At 37.1% G+C, this 15,095-nt stretch overlaps 2 protein-coding genes across 5 annotated transcripts; both read right to left on the reverse strand.

Moving 5' to 3' along the window:
- Window positions 1-39: 39 nt before the first annotated feature.
- LOC109124471 (uncharacterized) lies at window positions 40-7,529 on the reverse strand. 4 transcript variants are annotated; one of them, XR_015557528.1, is made up of 21 exons: window positions 6,723-7,432; window positions 5,975-6,631; window positions 5,346-5,549; window positions 4,755-4,859; window positions 4,242-4,307; window positions 4,000-4,164; window positions 3,722-3,796; window positions 3,444-3,595; window positions 2,888-3,023; window positions 2,736-2,805; window positions 2,497-2,624; window positions 2,332-2,378; window positions 1,889-2,074; window positions 1,704-1,796; window positions 1,471-1,556; window positions 1,319-1,385; window positions 1,179-1,245; window positions 956-1,092; window positions 677-768; window positions 535-601; window positions 40-447 (listed from the first exon to the last, which is right to left on the reverse strand). XR_015557528.1 is itself a non-coding variant. In XM_087450800.1 (21 exons), exons 2-21 carry the CDS (start codon window positions 6,509-6,511, stop codon window positions 283-285), a joined length of 2,655 nt encoding a protein of 884 aa, XP_087306926.1. In that variant the 5' UTR covers window positions 6,512-6,631; window positions 6,723-7,489; the 3' UTR covers window positions 40-282. The 4 variants fall into 4 exon arrangements, 2 of the variants coding, with proteins under 2 accessions (XP_087306926.1, XP_010511151.1); XM_087450800.1 differs by having other exon boundaries at window positions 2,322-2,378; window positions 6,723-7,489; XR_015557527.1 differs by having other exon boundaries at window positions 5,975-7,483.
- Window positions 7,530-11,937: 4,408 nt separating this feature from the next.
- LOC104787310 (protein SINE1) lies at window positions 11,938-14,687 on the reverse strand. Its single transcript, XM_010512850.3, has 3 exons — window positions 14,308-14,687; window positions 12,544-13,862; window positions 11,938-12,466 (listed from the first exon to the last, which is right to left on the reverse strand). Exons 2-3 carry the CDS (start codon window positions 13,852-13,854, stop codon window positions 12,074-12,076), a joined length of 1,704 nt encoding a protein of 567 aa, XP_010511152.2. The 5' UTR covers window positions 13,855-13,862; window positions 14,308-14,687; the 3' UTR covers window positions 11,938-12,073.
- Between the last annotated feature and the right edge of the window lie 408 nt (window positions 14,688-15,095).

Below are 15,095 nucleotides of genomic sequence, written 5' to 3' on the forward strand. Positions count from 1 at the left end.
CTCAAGATCGTATCAAATAGTTGCACGTAGAGAGGTCAATGGATACCTAAGCAAACCAAATGGATTGGACGTAAATAACAAAACCATCAAAATTTGATTAAGCAACAATGTTTTAACACAAAAAGAACACCTCAAAACTTTCTCCTTCTCTGGGCACTACTTAACATTTGCCGTTTCATGAGCAGCAAGCCAAGAATCAAACATTATGCACACCTTCGAGAGAGATACCTTTGTGGATCATCTTCATTGTCATGCCAAATTCCCAAAAAGAATATAAGAGATCTAAGAGGAGAAGATGGACTGTAGTGCAAGCTGTTGCTGTGGTTGCAGAGATGACCATGTCGATGCGAGAGCTGATGGAGACAATGTCTGTTGAAGCTGTCTTAAGATATTTATCATCCTGCTCACTGTTTGCTCCGTTGCCAGAGCACCGCCTGCACATAAGACCTACACAAACCAGAATATTTACAAACAAACATACAAAAACTGATATCAATTCATGGTGTTGCAACTTGGTACGGAGTGTAGTTATACCTCAGCAAACACTGCAACTATTTTTGGAAGGTGCTGGTGATTGGGTCCTAATAGATCTGGGTCAGACCTGCACAGGGAGTCCAGGTTTCAATAACAACCCTAAAGTAGTAACACAAAAAAAAAAAAAAACATGTAATTTTACCTCTCCACCATTGAGCAAAGCTGGTCATGGACAATTTTAGCCTCAATTGTATCTCCTTTTATCGGCAAGCAGTTTAACCAGGCAGGAACAATCTGGTAAGAGTGAAAAATCTCTCGTCAAAAGCTATGTTCAATGATAAGCTGTTACACTCATGTTAATTAATCACCAGGCAAAAAAAATGCAAAAACCCATCATAAGCGGGCAAGATTTGACGGAAAGAATAAACATTAGATATCACTGTGAAGAAGAATGTAGTAGAGGAAGCCTAGATATTTTTACCTTTCCAGCATCAATACTGCTTCGGTAGAACTGACATATTTTTCCGAGAGCGGAAACAGCATTATCATAGGCCATGGCATTCTCAGACTGCTGAGCATTAGGATGTCTAATGACAACATCTAATCTGGAGAGTGCCTCTACAGATAAAACATGATATGCATTTACACCAATGTAACAAGAACCTCATAGACATGGAGAAACGGAATCGTATGTATGAAGCTACCTCCAACAAGAGGTCTGAAAACAGAACCGCCGAACTCAGCACAAATTCCAATTCCATACACAGCAGCCTGAATTGAGAAAAAAAAGAAGCTAAATGATCCCGAACTCTGTCAAACTGAAGAAGATTATTGTGGGACATACCTGCCGAACATCAGCATTCTCGTCATTGCATGCTTCCAAAAGAAAAGGAACGAATGTATCATAGTATCTGCATAGCAGTACATATATCAGACAGTTGCTGAAACATCTAATAGTCAGAGAAGAACAGGGAAAAAGATAATAGAACAACATACTTAAGAGCTGCTTCACGACAATGCTCAGCAACATCATCAAATATACAAATAGCTATTCTTCTCTCCTCTGTCGTTCTATCACTACCCTGCATAGAACAAACCATAGAAATTCACAATCACATTTGGTGAACAAATTATAGCACTCGTTCTTCGGTTAATATCTTTTTATAAAAAAAAATGTCCAACAAACATTTAGAGATAGAAAGTCTAGAGAGCATATAGAAAAAACTTACCAACATGGGAGTTATGTAAGATGAAAGCTCATCAAACATGGGCAGGAAAGAGGTCTTGAATGTTTTTATTAACGTACCCAGTAAATCACCAATCTTCACGAAAAGGGAGACAGAGTTAAATCAATATATCCTGGAATCATCTGTTAGAACTGATGCCTTACTAACACAAACAATAAGGCTCATACCTGATCAAAAACTTCTTCTTCTTGTTCATTTTCTTCTTTAAGGATCTCGCTTTCTTCTGCATCAAAGTCCTCTGCCCTAGTTCTCTCTTCTCTCTCTGTCCGTCTGGTTGAACTAGCTATTATTGCCTCCTTAGTCTCATCTACAATGCCCCTTACCTGGCTTTCATCTAGAATGGGTCCAGAAATCTGAAACAATTACTTAGGTTATATTATTTTCTAAAACAAGCTACCATACAATGGAAAAAAAATACTTTCCAAGATTCTATCAATTGAGTGAAGAGGAAAAAGAGAAGAGGGCAATGAATATTCTGTATTTGGAATACATTTGGCCCCTTAGAAAAAGAAAGCAAAGCTGTTCTTCATTTCCACCCTCGTTGGAAGTCCTAATTGAGCTAATTGCTAATGCAAAAAGACAGGGTCAGAAACTACAAGCCTGTACACACTCGTTTAATGACTCCAGCATGCTTGCGCAAATCTCCACCTCAGGCTCCTTTGGTTATGTTGAAGAAAAATGAACAAGTATAATAAATAGGTTATTCTTCATATAAAAACTAAAAGTGAAGACATCATTCTTTAGGCCAAAGCACAATATGTAAAGCCAATTTAACCTTGTGCAAAGCCTCCAACAATGCTGGTATTATATAATCGCTCAAGTGCTTTATATAGGATTCATTACGACCCTGAGATTTCCCTTTCTCCACAGCAAGTTTGGCTGAGCGTAACAGCTCCGGCATACCTAGCCGCCACAAAATTCGATAATGTGACTGAAGCCCTCATTGTAGTAACACAGAGAAGGATAACTGAAACCCAAGAAAACATAGACAACAAAGATGCTCGAGAATCACACCTGATACTGCAGCCTTCCTAACTTCTTCATGGAAATAAAACTTGAGAAGAGGAACTAAAATAGGAGCAACCTGTTTTTCCATAACAGTATAAGAACCATGGAAGCCAATGAAACTCCGTACTATGAAAGTTAGCAAAGTACAGGGGCCATACCTGATCAATCCAAGGGAAAAACCCTTCTTTTAGCTCATCAGCATAGCAACACAGCATGTTACAGGCAGTAGCTTTCTCCTCTAACACACTAGTTTTGATCCCTATCCTCTTGTCACCAAGAGTAATGGTCTCAATGCTGAAATAGGAAATAAAACCACATCAAAGTGAATACCACAAACAGCTATCCAACTCGAGTAAAATTCTTTTAACTGAAAATGCGAACACAGTCAAAAGGTTGCTTGCATACCATATCAAGTTCCATTTACCAAACGTTGACATTTAATCTAAAATGGGCAACGAAACAGGGGAAAAAGGTAGAATGCAAAAAAAGGAAACAAGGAAAGTTCCAGCAGGGATAAAGAGGGAAAATAAAACGAAAAGCTAATGAACTGATAATTGATTAGCAGGTCTGTCAGTTAAATGGATAGAGTGGGTACTTATAACCTTGAAATTAAAAATTATACTTCTGCAACGTCTTCCACAATATATACATATTCTTGAGGTATACAATAGGAAAATATTTCTTAAACAGCACTGGGATGTAACCATGTCATACCTATCATCGTCGTCATCAATATCTGCATCTGAATCTGCAGATGAAATGATAACATCTGGCTTGAGCTGGGCTGATTGAAGCAAAGGGGGCATAACAACACTCATGTAAGGAATAAAATCTTGTCCAAGGCATTTGCAGAGTCTAGCCCAAGCCTGCATATGTATTAATTAGATCAATCAGAACAAATTTCAATTTACGTTCCCTCTAAGCTTCTAATGGATGAACAACAAAAAAAAGATAATAAATATTTAATTCAGGTTTGAAGTTCGGAAACTTGCCTGTAACATGTAGCTTGTCGTTGGATCGTCCGCTTCCAATTGCGAACCTTGTAAGGACATCAGCACGTCCATGACCTTTCCACAAAAAATCAACTTTAAGGCTACTGTTTGATTCGGTAATTACTTCCGGTACTAATAAGATAGGATTGATTTAGGAAGAGACGAAAAGGAATTTCCTTAATGAAAATTAATCGTATTTGTCCAAGTAGTGGAAGTAGAGATCTAAATCACCATTTGGCACAAGGATTTAAAAGAATATGAAACATCCATATTTTTACCTGCTTTGCATCGTCCTTAAATTTTTCCTTTCCAACAGCCATTCCAACCAAACTAATGCACTCCATTGACTTAGCGCGAAGCATACGATTAGCTTTATCATTTGCATTGACCAAGATAGCTTTCAAGTAAGGCATAACAGTATCATAGTACTTTTGGAATAGCTCCTGTTAAAAAACAAGTTAGATCAGTGACCATCAAATTATACTATAAAAAAAACCTTTACGGAGGAGCATATAAACACCTGTGAAGAATCAGCAACTGACGCCAAAGCAGTCAAAGCACCCTCTTGCACCATTTGTTTTTGATTCTGCATTATACCCAGATATAATAAGGTAAGAAAGCTACCTACAAACCCTCATCTAGTAAAGATCTGCACTTTAAAACTGTGAGATGATTTGCCAGTGAAGAAATTGGATTTTAAATATACTAGTTTGATGATTATTAGGTATCCAAAACACTTCAATGACAAATGTAATACTCAAGTATGTAAAAATAGACTTGACGTGAAAAATGTGAGAGAGTTGACAGTCTTCAGAAATGTAAGAAGAAATCTTGGCAAGGCTAAAACAAACTCCAACAAACACTAACCCTTTTGTACTAGTCTATCAGCGTGACCCCATGTTAGGTTTCACATATTTATTAACTTCCAAAAAGTAGTATTTATTCTAGACAAATAAAAATTAGCAATTCGGTTCAAGGAATTTCATCAACGACAAAGAAACACATGAATTAAATGAGCATTTATGACACGTACCTGAAGCAGTACAAGAAGCTTGCTAATAACTCCATCCAGATAAGGGGTTAAAATTTCTGGCGTGCAATTCTCACTGAAGTTAAGAACAGCGGAAGCAGCATGGGCCTGTACCACGAAAGGGATACCTCATTACAGAAACTCACGCTAAAGGATAAGCAGAATGAAAAATGAAAATCAATGAGAATATCCTAGTTTCAATGTTTAAAACAAAAATTATCAGCTTCTACTTCTCAGTCTTGGTAATAAATTTAAATGATGAGCAAGATAAAAGAAATCATGAGCAAGATAGAAAGAAAGCAGGTCAATAAGAAACTTAAACTTTCAGTGCAGGATACATTTTGTAATGATTCTCTTATTTGCTTTTACTTCTAACTTTGGGACACTGGTATGAGATTAAGTGAGACTTTTCAACAACTAAAAGCCCTATTAAAATGCCTAAAAGACAACTAGGTTTGCTTTTGTTAACTTTTGATATCGCTGCTGCATATTTTGAAAATCTAGGTATTAGCTTTTGTTAACCAGAGACAATACATAGTGATGAGTCACATTTTCGCTCACAGAATGGCCAAAGCAGCAATTTACAAAACCAACCTGGACTCGAGGGTTCTGAAAGTCATCCATGGCTCCAACAAGCGCAGGCAGAACAGACTGATTATATTTAGTTTGTAACTCAGGTCCTACATCTGTAGAAAACTGTCCAATTGCATTAATTGCTGCCCATCGGACACGAGGATGGGGATGCTGAAAAGAGTTCAGAACCATAGAAACCACCTGTTCCAGGTTTTTCATCATAACCTACACCGATACCAAGATAATGTCAGAGACGAAAGTCGTTTTCTACATATGAGAGAAATGATAACCACCAGTCAGGTATAAACATAGTTTGTACATCAACAATGAACTCGTTAAAAGTACAAGAAAAAGTACGACGGTGACATTTAAATATAAGAAAAATATAGAAGAGAATACAAAGGAACATTTTGCCAATTACCATAAAATAGAAGGGAAAGGCTAGATATAAGAGATACATTCTCATTTGACACATGTGGAAGTGGAAGGTAGTAGAGGATAAAACAATGTTATTACTAAATCTACCAGTTGTATATTCTCTCCTGAAGAAATTCAACCAAAATCAACAAAGACTACTTTACAGGATAGTATACCACCAAAGTCATTTTGAATAAGGAAGACATTTAAACGAGAAGAGAAACAAGCCTCACCTTTGAGCAACCTTCAGCAATTTGGGCAAGAGCAATGAGAGCAGCATGGTGCTTCTGCCACTCAGAAGCAGCGAAGAAAGCAGAGAAAACTTGAGAGGCAACAGGAAGAATAGTATTCCCACCCAAAGAAATAGCAAGCCTGTCGAGACATTCTTGTGCAAACCCATAGTTAGTGGTCTCGCCAGCATCTTCATCCTCAATCTCGGCAGTGTGCCATGCCGGGTCATCCTCAATGTCCAAAAGCATGTGCATCAACACGCTAAAGAGTTTGGTAATGAAGTGTGGCAATTTCCTAATCATGCCGGGAGCTCTTTCTCGTGCCTCAGCCAATGTAATGACAAATTCTATAGCCAAGTGCCTCGTTCCTTCTTCTAAACTCTCGGCTTCGGCAATCTGAAGCATTGAACCAACAACCTCGAGAAGCTGTCTCCTCAGAAACCTCGGTTCGGTACCAGCCAGTTCAATGAGAAGCTCCAGAGCTTCCTGTGCTGTAGCTTCTTGCCCAGAATTCAATGCCTCAGTCAGAGTCTGCATCATCAAGGGCAACAAATCTTGAAAAATATCCCTATCGGAAGCCTCTGACAAACACTGGATAAAATTAATGGCAGCACCCAAAGCCGCGATTCTAACATGAGCAGATGTGGAGTGTCTTAAAGACTGAGAAAACACAGAATGAAGAGTAGTCAGATGAGGAACCAACGTTTCACCAATGTACTGAGCCAATCTAGAGAAAATCAACAAAGCGTACTCCTGGAGATTCGGATTATCAGCAACAACGCACTGGAACATGAACGGAAGTAACTCCGGCCATCCATTCTCCGGTAAAATCGCAGACGCAAGTTCAGAGATAGTATCGCAAACCTTCTTAGCTATAGATTTAGCAGCACTCTCCTGCTGCAGAGACGCGAGGAGAAGAGACTTGAGAGTCGAACGAGTGGATTCAGCAATACGAGGGTAGATAAAAGCGGAATCGTCTCCACCAGAACGGGTGAGTTGTTTCCGAAGCAAAACAGCGGACATAGCACGAAGCTCGAGATTGGGAGATGATGAGTTGAGAGATTGAACGAGCTTCAAAGCGAGCGAGTCGGGTTGTGTTTGCTTGCAGAGATTGAAGAGAGACTCGGCGTGGGAGCGCTCTTCGTTTGATGAAGACATGAGGTGAGAAATTAGGGTTTCGAAATGGGAAGAATCGGGCCCGAGGATGAAGGACAGTTGAATCTGAGTTTGTTGATCGACCGCCATGGTTGTGCTTGTGCTTGTGCGTTGAGGAGAAACCAATGGCTGCGGCTGCGGCTGCGGCTGCGGCTGCGGGGGGTTTAACGAAACGAAACGAAACGAAACGAAAGGGTTTTGTTTCCGTGGGGGTAGGGGGCAGAGATTATTATTACGAGGGTTGCTTTCTTTATTTCTTTCTTTCTTTCTTTCTCCCCAGTTGTGAGATGTGATTAGATACGGTCCAAATACGCGTCGCAGGCGTTCCTTTTTTTTATGACTAAAGATTTTCTTTTTTGATGCAGATTTTTTAACAAGATGATGGCTTTTCGTAAAGAGTAATTGGCACAAGTGACCAAACAAAATCTTTAATTAAATGACTAACCATATCCTAGAATACTAGATAAGAACTCGCCCGATGTGCGGGTTTAAAGTTTTGTATAATAAAATTAAATATAACAAAAATATATTAAAATTTGTTGTATGGTATTTATAAGTTTTATTTTTGTTATAATATAATGATTTATATCTATTTACAAAGCTTTTATGTATGTTACAATTACCATTAAAACCGTATTTTTTACACCTAAATACATTATATGTTATAAATATATTCTTTACCACACCACCTAGATAATGTTTGTATGAACATATTAAGCCAACTATTATTGGCTCAAAAAACATTTCAAAAAAATATAGATTACATAGTATACTAATCAATGATATATCATCACAATAGTTTATGACCAACCATGGAGAGAACCTTGGCTCCGCTCTCCTCCCTTATGAAGAGAATCTTGCGTCCAACCTCCTCTACTATAGAAATAACTTTGGCCCCACTTTCCTCCCTTGGGGAGATAACCTTGCGTCCAGCCTCTTCCACCATAGAGAGAACCTCGGTTCTGCCTTCCTCATGTGTGGAGACAACATGTTCACGTCTTTTAGCTATCTCAAAATGGCTTGTTCGGACAACCAATGAAACTAAAGACCCTTTTCCCACAAAATCTTTTGATAATAACTAATGTTAAAATTTCCATTGTATTTGTGGAAGTGTCTTTGACACACTATGATGTAGTCTTTGTCTCTGGAACGCCCCGACTGCCACCTTGATTGGTGAGCCCCATGCCGACTCCCAATTCATGGGCCACCTTCCTCAGTGGACCCCACATCTACTCCTGGCCAAACCATATCCGACGGCCGGTTTGTTACGTCCGAGAGGTTTTAAATAATTGTTTACCAATCCTACAAATCGCCATATGATATTTCCCTGTGTTTTGTCCTCACTCGCACAATTCCGACAAATCACTTCTCGAAAGGTCACCCTAGCCAAGCACACTTAACTCTGGACTTCTCTCAGAACCCTTGATCGAAAAGATAAGTGCACTTTGGTGACATAGATTGTCAAATCAATTCTTTTAAACCTATCCGCAAACCAGGGTGTCACAGTCTTCCTACTCTTATGGATCTATCAACAAATAATTTATGTTTTTTCAATCTATCTATCTATGTTTATTGTAACCTTGTGTTTGATTAGCCTATTTTATCTAACCATTAGGTTGATGAGCTTCTACTGCTTATCTCTCTTTTAGGATTGAATGAATGATATTAATTATGTTTGCACAAAAAGGGTCTATGACCACCCAATCAAGGTTGAAAAATTAGAAGAAAATAAATTTGACATAAATAATGAAATAGGAGAAAATTATAGGCACGATAATATATGAATCCCAAATAATTCAAAGGTGATAAGATAAATTACATAATACAATCTAAAAATACTACATTAAATTTTAAAATACATTATTAGAAAAGGAAGACACATATATTAATCTTTTTTTTAGGTCAACATATTAATCTTACCTGTTCCAAACTGAAAAAGGAGAAAGTAGGAAAAAAAATTTGTTTAAAAAAATAAGAAAATTTACCTTTCCATTAAAAAAGTTTTACCAATTGAACAAAGTTGAAAGCAATATTTATGAATAAATTATTTTGTTACATGAAAAATATGAGATCATCTATGTTTATATAGAAGTGAGTATTTACAAAATATAGAATTAATAATTAACTGTATATTTTTCTTAATCCCATTTCTATTTTTTTTTGTAGAATTAATAATTTAAAATTAAAATAAGTAAATAATGTTATAATTTCGAATTTATGAAATATATATATATATATAATCTCCTTATAATTATTTTAATTTTTGTAATTTTTTATAATTATTTTTTATATTATTAATATTGTTTTTAAAAAAAAAATTGTTTTTTTGTAATCTCAAAATCTTAGATTGATATAAACTTGACACATGTCAAAATCTTGTTAATGGCTAATTTTCAAAACCTAACTTTATATAATAAGATTCTACTCTTTCCATGTCATAATAGAAGATGTTTTAGAGGAGATTTTTTTTATTTCATAATTTATAAATATTTTCAAGTTTCTATCCAATTTTTAGATTAATTTACTATTTATATTATGCAGTATTGTTTCTGATTGGTTGAACTTTTTAAATTGTAAAAATGTATCTTTTACAAACAGACTTTCTTTTTGATACATAAAATGTTTACATAATTTTTATAAGATGATGACTCAAAATAATATGAAATCCAATCTTCAATATCATTTTTACTCTCTAACTTATTTATCAAAACATATACATCATTTTAAATTTAATAACTAAAGGTTTTAAAAATGATTATAATTTATAATAATATATGATTTTTTTGCCAACTTTAAATAAAAATCTTATGAACATGTTTATCAATTTTTTTTGAAGTTGAATTGTAGAATTTTCTGAACCAATCGAACTCTTTTTACAAGCTGGTCGAGATGCACTGTTACTTGCTTTTCATCTTAATTTATTCACTCATTTCATTGCTTCTCCCTCTTTATTTCCGACTTAGGGTCTGAATGGTGACTGCGGTCGGGATGACCAAATCCATCAGCGGTTTAATCCATCCAAAAATAGGGCGGACAGTAGACCGCCGCAGATCAATTTTATTTGTACACAAAAATAGTCCGTAATTGATCCGCAGCGGTTTTCTTTTTTTTTTTGGGCCCCAACACTGCGGACTAAACTTGTGAATAGTAAATAAAAAACACTTTAATCCGCTGATGAATTTGTCCATCCTAACCGATGTCACCATTTAAACCTTTAGTTAGATTTGTTTTTAAATTGAGAGACAAAACATGATTATGAGGTTAAATTGTCCGTTGGCATTTTCTGTCTAATCAAAATGATCAATGTCGACTATTTTATCGGTCGTTTTTACCTTTCTACTTATGTTCGCTTCATCGAGATCATACGAGAACCAAGAAGTCAATATTTTAATTGTGAAGTCAAAGAAAACTTAGACATTTAAACGATATTTTGAAAATTGAAGATTTAGATGTCTACAAATCGAGTTAAGGGTTTTTTAAAACTTTTTGTCTATTTAAAATATTTTTGGTAAATTTTTTTTTGTTAAACTTCAACCACAAATAATGTCACACCCATTTCCAACCGTTTAACCGGTTAAATAAATGGCAAACTTATATCCGCAACCACAGCATTTATCTTAATCTCATCATGACTGTTCACTGTTTTTTTTTTTTGACAGCAAGATACAAGATCAGCTCAAACGAGCCAATTGCTAGGAAAAACGTTTACAAAGGTAACTTGATGTGACTCGATTCTAGCACGCTGTGCCAGCTTGTCAGCATTACCATTCTGCGTTCGGGGAACTTGGACTATTGAAAAGGATAAGAACTCCTTCTTGTCTGCCTCAATCTCGTCCAAATATGTCTTGAATGCAGGCCACTCAGACGGCGAAGACACCATCTTCACCAAATCAGAACAATCTGTGAGAAAAACAACATTCTCATTATCCGCACCGATCATGCAACACATTGTCCAAATTAAAGCTTCGTGGAGAGGTGACAGGCTGCAGCGAAGGTTAGATGCACCCATAGTGGGAGATTCCCCCTCAGGAGAAATGCAATACCATCCTCGGCCTGTATACTGATCAATCACCTTCCAAGATCCGTCCACAAAGCATCGGAAGCAACTCCCATATCTGTTGGCTGAAAACAGCCCAGAAATTGTAGGACAAGTATTGGGGTGAGGCCCAATCTGGTGAGGCAGTTCTACTGTGTCCGCTTGGGCCGAAGACCAAAGTTTTGCTTCCTCCTCTGCTAACTGTAAAATTGCTAGCGGGTTGGAATCCAGATTGTTAAAAATCTTATCATTCCTGGCCTTCCAAATATACCAAAGAATCCATGGGAAGATATCCGCTGAAAGATTCCGTCGGGATCTCCAAGATAGATAGTCTATGTTTGTATAGACAGATTCTGTGGGAAAAAGGTCCGGGGATGTCGGGAAGGAGGACAGAGCCCACACCTACTAAGCCAGAGGGCATAAAAATAGGGCATGAATAATCGTTTCCTCAGGACAACCGCACCGGCCGCACTCAGGATCACAGGTCATACCACACCGCCTCAAATTAGCCGTTGTTGCCATCATAGGTTAGACTGTTCACTGTTCTTTGTGTTTTTTTTTTTGTTTGTATGAAATATCGTATGCAAGCTTTTAGTATTGTTAATTTGGCGATAAGGAAATAGTAAAAAAAAAATAAAAAAAATTATGAATAGTAGAATGGTAACGTAGATGAACGTTTTCTTACTGCATTATACCCTATATCATATTCAATCATAGTTTTCGTACTCTCATGGTCTTCTCCTTTACTAATATCTTGCCACATTTATACACATTGTTTAACTCAACAGATTTTCATACGAAACAAAATGAGAACAAGTAGAAGAATATTCAAAATCTTGTACAGAGTTCATAACAAACAACCAACACGTTGATAAGTAAACTACACTAGGATTAAAGTAAACAGAGGTAAATCATGTGGGAACAGTGTAGTAACCAACATCATCATCTTGATTCACCATAAAGACCACGGTTGTAAAGAGAGCCACAACAACAAAAGATATGACAATAACAAATTTGGCATAGCTCATATTCTTTTTACTACCTGTTATCATATGAGTTTGAGGTGTGTCTTCACTAAATGTGCCAGTTGATGACATTGTTTCCGCGGTTGGAAATCGCCTTCTAAGTTTAGGAGTCTTGCTAGATTCTATGGTTTTCTCTCTGATCTCACTTCCCAATGTTGGACTTTGGATGTCTGAATGATCTAAGTCAACATCATCAAAATATTGAAGAGAACTGATGAGCTTCCTTGGAGTGGTGAAGATGTTGAAATATTCAGCATTGATGCGTGGTGGAAGCTGTCTCTGTGCATCAAAAAAGTCAGAAATGTTTAACACAACCGAAACTAGTAATCATATAACAAATATGGATTGATGCTGACCTGAGGACTAGAAGTGGTGTTTTGCAGCTGGTTGTTTCTCAAACTTTGCATTGGAAACCCTTCAAATTCATCTCCATTTTCACAAGTATCATACGGTACAAGAGGTGAATCAGAGACAGTGGTGTTTCCTTTAGTTAAACCGGAGAAAAGACCATCCTTCAAAGAGATATCAACCCCTCCTCCATTCTGATTAGGCCTCCAAAGCTTGCGATTCACACTCCGCCGATCATATTCAGAGTTACAAGAAGTATGAGAAATAGGCGAGGACTCAACCGGAGAATCATATCCGCTGAACGAACCTACAGTTTGTGATTCAGGTGATAAGGAGTCATCAGGAAAATGACCGTTGACATTGGACGGACAGTGTCTTCGACCGAAGTTCGAACCGGTAGCAGAACGACAACCATTGTCCATCTTGGACTCGAGCTCTCCAGCTATTCTTTTTGAAGTCATCATTGCTTCATAAGCAGCTCCTCTGACGTAAGCCATTTGGTCAGATTGGCACCTCTCCATTTCTTTGATTATCAACTCAACTTCAGAGTATATGCTTCTCGGGTCCAAGCACTTCATTAGGAAGTTCAACATTTGGACTGCTGATAACCGCTTCTGTGAGTTTCCTTCAGAAACCCCGAAACTCAGAATTCGCAATCCTGTGTGTATCAACAACCTTGCATAGGCTTCAACGATCAAAGGATTATGTTTGGCAAGTGACATAACCAGACCCATCTGAACATGTGTTTGGTTGGAGTTTGAGTCCAATGCAACTACAACGTTTTGGCAAACCCTGTTCACCAACTCGTCCGAAGCAAATCGCCAGTTGTCACAATCCACAAGAGCCTTAAGACACAGAGCAGACCCTGAAGTGAGGCTCTCCTGAGAACCCAATAGAGAATCCGTAAGAGGCTTACACAAGGAGTGGATTATAAGTTGTTTCTTATCTTCTTTGGTTGTCGGATCAATCCCGTATCGAGCAATTGCCGGAATAACTTTAGAACAAGCTTGTTGAAGAGGGAAAGAACCAGCACTTGAAGCCAAAGTCTTGACAATGGTGGACATGATTGTATCAATCTGGGGAACAATGTTGGGTCCATGAACACGAGCAAGTATCTCATAGAGCGAAATGGTGTATTCACCAGACAAAGAGTTAGTTTCTTTAGTCTCAAAGACTTGTGCTAGAAAACCAGAAATGGCCTTTGAATCCAAGTCCTTCACATAAGACTTAAGAGCTTTCATTGCTGATTTACGACTCTCTGTGTCTTTGTCAAGATTAGCCAATTCTTGTCGCAAAACTGGATTCAGATTCAAACCCATTACTCCAACTGCACCAGAAAAGACAAAATCACACCAAGGCAACAACATCAGACTTCTTCAAAGTCATAAACTTTAGCTAACATTTTCAAAATATCATCCTTCCATACTCGAGTCAGACCAGAATTAAAGACCATATACAAGGAATATGAGAGAACCAAACAACTTCACGAGAAAAGAACAAAAATTCAAGACAAACCCATTACTCCAACTGCACCACACAAGAAAAAAATCAAACCAACAACACAAGATTTGCCCTTTTAAGTCATAAATAAACAAACTTTTAACCAACATTTTCAAATCTCATCACTTTCCGCCCAAAGGAAAAAAAAAATAAAACAAAAGGACCATAGAACCGTGAATCTCGGACACAGACAGAGGTAATTGGGAAATCAGACAACTTCCAGAGAAAATAGCAAACATTAAAGAAGATGAATCTCGGAAACAGATCCGTACCTGTTTCTTCTACTTGAGCTACTTCTTTGCTTCAACCGTACAAAGATGAAACCTTCGAAGATTTTCTTAGAATCCAAAAGCAAAAGAAATCGACGTAGAAGCAAAATGAAATCTCAGACTGAAAACAAAACAAATCAAAAGTGTGAGAGTTTGGCGGACACTGCGAAATCTACAAAAGAAAAATCTCGCGGTTCAACAGATAACACATTTTTCAAAATATGTTTTGGGGTTTTTAGGTTTTTATTTGTCTGTCCGCTTCTTTATTTTGTTGAAGCTGTGTCTTGTCTTTTTCAATGATATTTGTCGCCATCTGTAATATGAATCTCTTTATTAATTTGAGAAACGAAAAAAATAGATCGTAGATTGAAAATTCAAATTTCTTGACTCGAAAATCTCACCGCTCTTTATTAGTTGCAATTGGGTCCCATTCTCTCTCTCTCTCTAGATCTAGTGATCTGCGTTTCAAATCATTTTTATACAGTATAGTTGAGAGTTGAACTGTGTGAATAATATCCGTGAACAAATAAATGTCATTTTGGTCTTATTAGATTTGAATTTTGAGGCTATTTTATACTACTTTATATTTTTTTTACTATATAGGATGGCCGTATATACTACGAACAAGGCAACGACTACTGAAAAAGAATACGTACTTCTATTTATAATTGAAAAAAGGTGAATGTATTTGACTCTTGCAAAGATGCAGATAAATGATTTTCAGGCTAAGGCGGACTAATCCATTGTTGACATATATGTTTAGGATTCGATTTTGGCCTTGTAGAAGTTAA

This window comes from Camelina sativa, chromosome 5 (genome assembly GCF_030686135.1).
Source record: "Camelina sativa cultivar CO46 ecotype springtype chromosome 5, ASM3068613v1".
In the NCBI taxonomy this organism is placed as follows: domain Eukaryota; kingdom Viridiplantae; phylum Streptophyta; class Magnoliopsida; order Brassicales; family Brassicaceae; genus Camelina; species Camelina sativa.